We start from the raw sequence: 10,238 nt of genomic DNA on the forward strand, positions 1-10,238 counted from the left end.
TACAGCACTAATTAAGTGCCATATGTAATTAGGGAGAAGAACTATTGCACTCATGTAAAGTTTACTGTAAATATTCAGCTGAGATGGTGCAGGTCTAATGATTTGCAGCTAATCCATACCAGGCCTGGTTGTGGGGCCATAGAGGAGGTAGCTGGGGAGCTCTGTGGGCTTGAGTTCAGCTTGATGGTTCTGAATGAGCAAGCTCACCTCCTACACTATCAGCAGAAAACCATTTCAGTGGGCATTAGGTGTAGCTCTGATGATCCTGGCCTCTCCTGGAGGAAAGTACAGCCCTTGGGATGTGGTCAGGAAGTGTCATGCTAACTGCGATTGTTCTCTCACCTCTCACCATGGAGGTCCTTTCACGGGCTGGTGTTTTCCCTTCCTCAGGACTTGCCTGGACAGTGAAAGCAGTCCCTTTCCCCACTCCTGGTCCCTAAGGTGAAGTGTCATTGTCCCCTTTCTAGGGTTTCCTTGTGGTCTTGTCCTACAGAGTCACCTAAAGCTCCCATATCGCAGGTCTGAGGCTCACACTGCCCATGGCAGGGAGGCTGGAACTAGATGATCTTTAAGGTCCCTTCCAACTCAAGCCATTCCATGCCACTATGATTCATGAGCTGGCAAAGCAACACAGGATCTGTCCTGCTTGCACTCACAAGCCAGGTGGCATCACAGAGCTTGTGTCTGCAAAGCTGTCTCCTCCCCGCGGAGGATGGGCTCAGGTAGCTGCAGTCACCTGCGGCACATGGACGTGACACACTGGTTCCCCTCTCCGCTCCTGCCATGACTGCGTGACAGGACGGGAGCTGGGGGAGGTCAGCCACGTGCCCGGCCCTGACGCTGCCAGACGGCGCGGCAAAGCGCGGCGCTGCAGCACTGCGAGCCCCATCGGCTCCCTCCCTCCCTCACTTGTGTGCTACTCTGATTAATGGCCTTGCTTGGATGGTGTTTGTCTGGGCTCCTCAGCAGCATGAGGATGCAGAAAAGTGCTGGAGAAAGCTGCTGCGGGGCTGGGGTCCAACACAGCTGAGTGATGCTCTCCCCAGTTCAGGAGCAGCTGGGCTGGGGAGAAGGCTCCTGCTGAACTGGGGGTGTTCTGCCAGCACACTGCTTCCCCCCTCACTCATGTCCCTTGTCCGCTCTTCTGCCCTCTGCATCTAACCCCTTGCCCCACCCTGCGTTTTTCACTATTTGCTGTCCCAGTGGATGGCTCCCACCCATTTTTCATTTATATTGCCCTCCTCCACCTGTCCTCTCACTGTCCCTCTTCCCTCTCTCTGCTTCTGTCTCTCTCTTCCATGACTTTCTCACGAGCACGAGCAGTGCTGGATCCATCTTAAAACCCTCAGGCTTTGCTGCTTCTACACACTTCTGCGGTGTCTGCAGAGTCAAAACAAATGACAAACAAATGACTCCCTTTTAGTGACCTGGGCACACCAGACTGTGGTCAGATAGTTCATACAGCCTTCAGCATCTCCAGCCCAAACTACAGAGCTCCCACACCAGGTGGAGCTTGTATCCAGCACACACCAAACATGAGAGGAGATTATCAGGGTTTATTAAGGTCAAGCAGGGGGAAAATTCCAGCACCTTCTGGTGAATGTGATTTCTTGTCCCATTCCACCATCTCTGTGGCACTTCCCATACTTCCCACTGTCAGGCCAGGAGAACTCAGCCCTCCTTCAGGGTGTCATTGAGCTGTTACCACAGGCCAAAGCCTCCTCTGCAGCTGCTTGGGGCAGCAGTGAGAGAGCAGTTTTGTTCCCAGGTGGGCACAGGTCCCACAGCAATCTCACAGCAGTCTTGGAAAATGTCCCCAGCCGCTCCATGGTGCTGGCCTCACAGCCCCCTGAAAGCCCCCTCAACCAGGTAGAATGGGGCACTGAGCAGATGGGACAGACCTAAGGGCACATGGGTGTGAAGAGCCTGTTTCTTTCTCCTTTGCCTCCTGACAACTGTCACCTGGCTCTACAGCTCACTTTGCAGTTTAGCTACTTTATTCTGCTTTGGTGATAGCCATCAGTTCACTTGCAATCATCCTCATCACTTGGGAAAAACTTGTCTGGCCACATCAGTAAACCACACACGTGGGGTAAAACCACTGAACAACTTCACTGCTCAGACAGCTACAGGTCCTTCAGCCCAAGAAGGAAGGGATGAAACTCTGAGTTGTAAGCAAAGATCAAAAAAGGAGCTAGCAGTCCCTTAGGACTTTGCAAAAGGCAAACAGAATGCAAGCAGAGAGAAGTCTCAGGTGGAAAACATGGTGGAAGGAGGACTGACCAGGTTTGCTTAGGAAAAACTGAGGATGGCTATCAGGAAATATTTCTGAACTGCAAGCAGCTCTATGAATCACGAAAATGTCCTGCAAAATCTGCTTGCAAGAGATAAAGCCAGGTGGGGTAGGGCTCTGTGAAACATCTCCAGTCAGTACTTCTGTCAGGGCAGGGTGGAGAGAAGAGATTGGACAGATGGTCTTTTCCTCCTTGAACTTCAGAGAAGCCACAGATACAGAGGCATGCAGAGGTGCTAGCACACAGCTTTCCCGTTCTTCACCTGCTGTGGTATGAATCTTTTGAGTATAACTAGTGAGTGACTGCTGTGGTTTGCATCATCAAGCTGTTGGCACAGATGTCTGATTTCCTTGTACATCAGCCAGTGTGGCAAAGGTCCTTTGATCTCGATGCAGGGTCTAGGGAAGAGGATGAAGATAGACAAAGGCTGCCCTTTGCCCATGGGAAAAGGAGGACATGTTGGCAAGGGACAGTGTTTTGTGGCTTGGGGCTGCCAGGGAGAGAGGCTACCAGCTACTCTATTCACACTCAGGTCCCTATGCACTCTCTCCACCCTTCCCACCCATGGTCTGATGTGCCCTTAACAGTCTGAGTTTCCTAACAGGATGTTTTCATTTTGGTTGCCTCCCTCTTAAGAGTTTCAAGGTGCTGCACAAAATTAGCAAGCTAGGAAGCTGTAAAATGGATGCCTTAAAACCTGCTGCAGGAATGTCACCCAGGTCACTTGGCATCACATTTGGCATCAGTAGGTGTGGATTGTACCATTCCTGCATGAATGCTGTGGGCCAGTGAGTGAAGATGAGTGGGAACAATGGGTTAGACATTGTCCCAGGATCTTTCATTGGCTCTGCTGCATCCACTCCCCTCTGTCCCACATTATTCTGCCTGTTTAGGAATGGAATGGCTCCTCCCTGAATGGGAAACAGGTTTCTTCACTTTGTTCATCTGTAATGAACAGTCAGAAAGTCCTGAGTTCCTCTTGGAGGGGTAATGGCTAGGGGATGGCCACCTGTTGTCAAATGTTCCTCCTCCAGTAGCTCCTTCTGAACAGAGACCATGGCACCCTGTAGCTGGTGAGTCCATGCTCTGTCAGGACTGGCACCTTCAGGATCCCTCTTCCTCGTGTTCTCCTCTAGGACCTGGGTCACCTCAGCATTGCCTCCATAGAAACCTCTGGCGCTGCGATTGAAGACGTTGTCCACATTGACCACGTGGACTTTCTTTACAACTCTCTTCTTTTTCTTCTTCCTGGTCTTGTTCTGAAAGAAGAGGCAGGTGAAGACTTGCTTGAAACGCTTGCGGAAATGCTTGGAGATGAGGGCATAGACGATGGGGTTGAGGCAGGAGTTGGCATAGGAAAGGCAGTGGGAAGCCAGGCGGCAAGCATAAGTGGCTCGGTTGAAGGGAAAGCGGCCGAACCAGAAGCACAGGATGACCACGTGGTGGGGCAGCCAGCAGAGGCAGAACAGGATGGCCACAGCCACAATCATCTTGGTGACCTTACACTTGGCCTTCCGAGACTCCAAGATCCTTTCTATGGGGTCAACAGAGGTCCACAGGAACTTGATGGTCCTGGCGTATGCCAGGCTCACCACACTCACAGGTAGGAGGTATCCAAAGACAAATGTGAGGATGTCCAGAATCTTTCGGCGCTGGTCCTCCCAGATGGGGACACAGATGGGCACTCCATGGTAAAGGATGATCTGGTAGTAACTGAGGTAAGGCCCTGCAAAGAGCAGTGACAATGACCAGATTGCTACAATGGCCACTCCTGCGTTTCGAGAGGTGCGGAGGTCCCTGGACTTCAGCGGATAGCGAATGGCCAAGTACCTGGCAAGGAGGGGAAGGAGAGACCAAACACAATGTGGGTGACATGAGGTATTTCTCCTGCCCTGTGGAGCTGCCATCCATGCACCCCTTCCCGTGCAGCCACCCAATTCTCTCCCTCCCCACCTCTTGGTAGAGAGGTTTATGGTGAATTTGCATGGAGATCAGGGTCATTACAACAGCAGGTCTGGGATCTGTGTCACCCACTCTGCTGTGCTAGCTCCAGAAGGGCAAGCAGCATGCCTCTTGAACCAGGGCATAGCAGGAGAGGAGCAGGACCTAGAGGGCTGCCTGTTTCTCCTGTGGTGTGCTGATGCCCTGCAACTTCTGCTGTTCTTGGTTTTGCATGGTGGACACCAAACCTCAGCATGTGCCTGCACTCCTTCCAAGTGTGGTCTGGGTAACTAGGTCAAGAACTTGGTTTAATGCTGAGAGAGGGCATGGGAAGCTGGGGAGTCTGGCTGAGCTGGCCTTGCCTCTGAGTAGACCCTACTTGCTTATTATAGGACACCCAACAGAGTAAGGAGTTCCATTTCTTCCACCCCTTAGCTCAGGGGTGTAAAACACAGTGTCCCTGAGCTGTTGGGTTCAAGAGGAAGGAGACACTTACCTGTCAACAGAGACAGCAGCCAGAGTGAAACTGCTGGCATACATGGTGAGGTAGATCAGAAAATGCACAGCCTTGCAGGCAAAGGCCCCAAAGAGCCACCCATCCAAGGTATAAATAGTGGCCTGGAAGGGGACGCAGCAGATAATGAAGCACAGGTCAGCCATGGCCAGGTTAAAGATGAAGAGGTTGGTGGTGTTGTATTTGACTTGGCCATTCTGCAGCAGCACAGCCAGCACCAGCCCATTCCCCACAGTACCCAGGAGGAAGATGAGGGAGAAAATGATGGGCACAATAATCCCTGCTGCTCGTAGCTCTGGGCTGTCAGAAGAGGTATTCCATCCTTCAGGCATCTCCCCATCTGACAACAGGGACCTGCACTGGAAGAAAGAGAGACACCTGTGCATGGCTCTAGGCATGTGGGTGCTGATTGGTGCTGACCACAGTGACTACCAGAGCTCTGGCCCAAAGCTGCCTGATCTTTGGCTTTGACACACACATTTCTCCCACAGACACCAATCCCAACCAGCTGGTTAAATAATGACATCAAGATCCTCATAACATCACTGTGGGGAACGCTTTTGGGATCAGTCAGCTCACATCTGACTGCCTTGGATGGAGTTGAAGCCCCTCTCTCCTGCCCAGATTCATATCCCCACCACATCAGCCTCCCAAAGGACCCACTGTCTTGCCACCTAGCTTCCTCTATGTTCCTCCCACAATACCAAAGCCACTGAACCTCTTGGGACTGCTTGCTTTGACAAGTATAAATCCTGGCTGGTGTTCAACAGTGCTTGGTCATGAGGCCATTGGGAAGTCCTGCACACTTACCTCCACAGGTGCCACCTCTGGCAGCAGAGACCTGATGCCTGGATGGCAGCCTGCAGCAGCAGCACCCCCCCACGCTCCTTCCCTGAAGGAACTCCTTAAGCTGGGACCACCTGCACCCTGGAGATGTCTGCTTCTTGCTCCCTGTACAGTAGGTATGCTCCACGGAGGAGAGGCACCCAAGGGCTCCTTTTCCTGGTGTGGAGAGGTGGTCACAGGCTGGATGGTGGCAGCCAGGAAAGGATGGAGAGGAGACCTGGGATCTGCCTGAAACACAACGTGATGATTACTGCAAAAGAGCTCAGGGTACTGTGCTTTGCTGCAAAACTTCCTCCAGCCCTGAGTAATACCATGCTCAGGAGGGGAGCACCAACAGCCTATCTCCTTATGAACCTTCTCCATGTTGTGCTATCATTAGAACAAACTGTCCTTCACTCAGCAACAACTAAGAGGGAAAGACACCATTATCTGTCTACAGCTGACATGCAGTTAGTTCCTTGTTGGGTCATGCAAGCTCCTTCACACCATGCACCCCCATGCTCATGCCACTTCTCCTCCCCAGCAGCCTCTCTGTATCACACCAAAAGGTCGTCCCTGCCTCTCTGGCTTTGCAGTCACCTCTGTCCTACTGGTAACTGTCTGGCTCCTTCATCAAGCCCCTGGGTTCTCCTCACTCAAGGAACAGAGGATGCTGCTCTCTCTTTGAGAATGCACCTTGCACATAGGCTGTGGAGCATCTCTGGGCACCAGTGTGTCCATGCTTCAGGAACTAGAGGCCATCTATCACCTTGGGAAACAGGTACTCACCTCTGCAAGGAGGGGTTTGCAGCTTCACGCTCACACGGGGTTATCTCTGTTCCAGCGCAGGCAGTGGTTGCAAGGAGGATTCAGGCCACCAAAGAGTTTGTCAGGGCAGTGCTGTCACCCCTGCCTAGTGCTCCACTGCCTCCTTTTGCCGCCGCCACCTCTGCCCTCTCTTCTCCTGGCTCCCACAAGCATGCTTCTCCTTCTGGAGCTGGCTCCTCTCTGCCTTCCCCTTTTCCCTCCCTCTGCTCTTACTGCTGATCCATTGATCTTTGTTTTTTTTTTCCCCTCTCCCTGAGGTTGGGATTGGAGTTAACTCCTCTCTGCCCAGCCTTCTCACAGGCTTAGCAACTCCCTGCTCCAGCAATCAGGGGGTGGCAGAGAAAAAGCTCACTGCTCTCAAGGATGAAAACGGGCAGGTTCCCATGAACCCTGGTGGGTCTTGCAGGCACCGCTCAACTCTGGGTCTTTAGGATGTGTCACTAACACCTCCAGGGAAGATGAATATCCACCATGGTGAGCCTGGCCCCTGCCCTGTCCTTGTGATACAGGTCTAAACCCTCCGGTGCACAAGCTATTAACTGCTGTTAGTAGCTGTTATTAAACAATTTTTCATAGCATGGCACAGAGCAGATTGAGTCTCTCCCAGGGAAGGAGGGCAAAGCAGGTTTGGATTTCATTCCATCCACCAGCACTTGAAGGGAGCTGCAGCATGGGGAGGGAGGACAAGCCATCCAAGGAGGCCTTCTCCAGAGGTTCAGCTTTGTCATAGAATCATAGAATGGTCCAAGTCAGAAGGGACCTCCAAAGCTCATCTAGTCTGACCTCCCCGCAGTCAGCAGGGACATCCCCAACGAGACCAGGCAGCCCAGGGCCTCATAGCTGCTGAGAGAGCAAATGTGCTGGCTGGTGTGCCAAGAGGCAACGGTGATCTGTGCAGCCCTTCCGACCCATTGCCCTGTCCACCCCTGTGCCGGGGCCTGTGCCCTGCAGACTTCTAAGTGTGTTGAGGCCCAGCATGGCTTAGTGGTCCTCTTCCAGCAAGACCCAAAGGCCACCACCTTCCATTCACTGGAAAGGTCCTGCATGCCTCTTCCAACAATGGAGTGGGATGAGGAGCAGGAGGAGCAGGAGGCATTAGCCCCTTCCCCTCCACAACAGCCCCAATGCCCTCCTTGTCTTAGCAGGAGGGACAGCACTGCCTCTCCTCGCTTCCTACCCCTCTGGTGGGAGGGAGCAAGGTATCCCTGCCAGCTCACTATCAGCCACTGCAAGCAGGGAAAAGGGGAAGGCCATGTCTGGGGACGTGGCGATGATAACTCGGGGGATGCGGCAGAGCACAAGCCTGCAGCCCAGCACAGTCTGTGGCAGCGCCGCTCGCCATGGAGACACAACACCGTAGCTGTCTCCTCCTTCTCCTCCTCCTCTGCCTGCTCCCACCGCCGGGCACCCTGGGCCCACCGCTGCTTCCAGAGGAACCCCAGGAACCGCTGCTGCTGCTGCCGTCCGGCACCGCTGACCCCACGGTCCACCGGCTGCGTGGCCAGCCCTCGGCCCCGGTGCGGCCCTACAGCCTCTCGCTGTCCCCCGAAGACTACCGCTACTCGCCCAAGCCTCGGCACCTGCGGCCCGGGCGCCTGCGCCGGCTGCTGGGCTTGGCCTTTGACACATTCTGGATGGCGACCGAGGAACCCCGGGGCCGCAATGGCAGCATCCTTGAGGAGAACTTGGAAGCCCTGAGCCGGGACCTGGCTGAGGGTGCCGGGCGCTACCGCCGCAAGCTGTGGCGGGAGGCAGAAGGGCTGGAGCTGTCCACCCTGCTGCCACCCAGCCCGGGGCTGCCCTCCGAGCTGCCGGGGATCGTGGCCCGTCGCCTGCGGCAGTGGTTGGTGGAAAGGGCCAGCTGCCGCCTCACTTCCACCTGGGTCAACCTGGGACCTGTCTTCTGGCCCCGCTGGGTGCGCCACACCGCCTGTGAGACCGCTCCCCCGGGCTGCTCCTGGCCCCCTGGCATGACCTGCCGCCCCGCGCAGCTCACCCACATCAAGCTGCTGGCCTGGCACTGCTGGGCTGCCCGGGCTCCCGGCCCCCCGCACTGCTCCTGGCGGCAGATCCCCTACCCCGTCGTGGCCGCCTGCAAGTGCTCCTGCCGCTGAGGGGCTGCGGAGGTAGCCCCTGGCGCCTGTTCTTGCAGACAAACGGCCTGAAAAGGCGAGCGGCCGCCTGGAGTCACCCTTGGGGCCAGGTAGATGGGGGGAGAGCATCCCCTAAATGTAGAAATAAACCTCCCAAACCAAAGTGGATATCAGCTGTGGTCATTGCTGTTTCTCGACGAAGCCCCAGGGCAGGGAACGCAGCTGCTTTGCCCCTCGCCTGCCGGCAGTGGAGGCAGCACCAGTAGAGGCAGCACCAGTGGAGGCCCTTGCACGGCGCTTACCTCTTGTGAATAGCATGAGATGGGAAAACTGCGGCACCCAATGGCCGATTCAGACCTCATGTGCATCAGTCCCGGAGAGCTCGGTCCCAGCTCGGGCATCCCGGCCGGCCGCTGTGAGCAGGGCAGGAAGAAAGGGCAGAGGGGTGCTGGCAGGGAAGGGGTAGAGGGGGGTGGGTTGCAGCTCAAGGTGGAAATGGTGGCGCTGAGAGGGGCTGGAGGGCACCAGCAGGAAGGGGGCAGGTATGGGACTGCAGTGAGGCAGTTTGGTGAGCGTGGAAAAAGTAGGGTGTAGGTGAGACCCAGTTGGAAGCCTCTGGAGGCTAGGTGCGTATGGAAATGGAACAGGAAAGTCCCCCACCTATCCCACATGGCATGAAGGGTGAGGGCTCCAGACCCAGGGGGAAGCCTGGCAGAGCAGAATATGAAGTCCGGGGTGGGTCAGTGATCCTGAGGTGGGAAATGCATCCTTGAAAAGTGGTATCTGCCTCTGCATTCCTCCCAGCAAAACGTCCACTGCTTTCTCAGCCAAAAGCTGCAACGAGCTGCACACCAGACCTTGGTGGGAGGCCTTGAAGAAATAAAGAGCTGGAGATTTTGCCTGGGAATGAAACATTAACAAGGGATCTGCAGTCAATGGGCTCTGCATTATTCATTTCCAATGAGACATCATCTGACTCTCCTGCCTTTTCTGAACTTCAGTGCTCCCCATGCCACTATGCAAATCACAGCATGCGGCAAAGCTTGCCCTTGGAGCTGGCAGAGAGGCAGCCAAAGTTCATGAGGTCAGCTGCCAAGGGACCTTGGAGAGAAAGAAGGGAGAGGGAGGTCACAGCACCTGTCAAGGAGAGCAGAAGGGAGGAGGCCCAGAGGTGGGTGAAAGAACAATTATGTGCACTGCAGGGGAGAGAGGCTGCTGCTCTAGCTTGCAGCTGAGAAATGAGGCATCTGTATGGCTGTTCTCTCATTGAGAGGGACATGAAAGCTGGAGCAGGATTAAGCCACGTGGGCTGACTGCCCTGAGTGGAGCAGAGACATCAGCAGGGCTGTGTGCAGAAGCTCAGTGAAGAGGGGGAGGTCTGCAGGACCAGCAGGAGAGAAGCATCGAAGGAGCACGGTACAGGTATGCAGTGGCTGGAAGCAAGGGAGAGCACATGAATTGGTCTCAGAACAGCAATGATTCAGATTAGAGGTTCAAACCCCTGAACCAGAGCCCATCTGGCTCCTGTAGCCTGGCTTCCATGTTACAAGACAGGACTGAGTGCAATCCTCCACCCTTTCCCCGTTACATTTCCCATTCCCAAAACACTGCCTGTTGATAAGGGAGAAGGGTTTGCAGCACTGTGAGAGCCTGGCACTGCAGAGAGGGAACTCTATATCATAGTTTATGGGCAGGCTGAGCTCAGGGCCCCATGGAGACAGAAAATTAAATGAAGTAGACACA

The 10,238-nt window shown here is 54.8% G+C and overlaps 2 protein-coding genes across 2 annotated transcripts; one reads left to right on the forward strand and one right to left on the reverse strand.

Moving 5' to 3' along the window:
• Window positions 1-3,235: 3,235 nt before the first annotated feature.
• On the reverse strand, window positions 3,236-5,081 carry GALR3 (galanin receptor 3). The gene is made up of 2 exons (XM_054386882.1): window positions 4,732-5,081; window positions 3,236-4,124 (listed from the first exon to the last, which is right to left on the reverse strand). Exons 1-2 carry the CDS (start codon window positions 5,079-5,081, stop codon window positions 3,236-3,238), a joined length of 1,239 nt encoding a protein of 412 aa, XP_054242857.1.
• A 2,661-nt stretch (window positions 5,082-7,742) lies between these two features.
• LOC128971463 (noggin-like) lies at window positions 7,743-8,516 on the forward strand. The gene has a single exon (XM_054387031.1). It carries the CDS (start codon window positions 7,743-7,745, stop codon window positions 8,514-8,516), a length of 774 nt encoding a protein of 257 aa, XP_054243006.1.
• The last annotated feature ends 1,722 nt before the right edge of the window (window positions 8,517-10,238 follow it).

This window comes from Indicator indicator, chromosome 14 (assembly GCF_027791375.1).
Source record: "Indicator indicator isolate 239-I01 chromosome 14, UM_Iind_1.1, whole genome shotgun sequence".
NCBI classification, from domain to species: Eukaryota; Metazoa; Chordata; class Aves; order Piciformes; family Indicatoridae; genus Indicator; species Indicator indicator.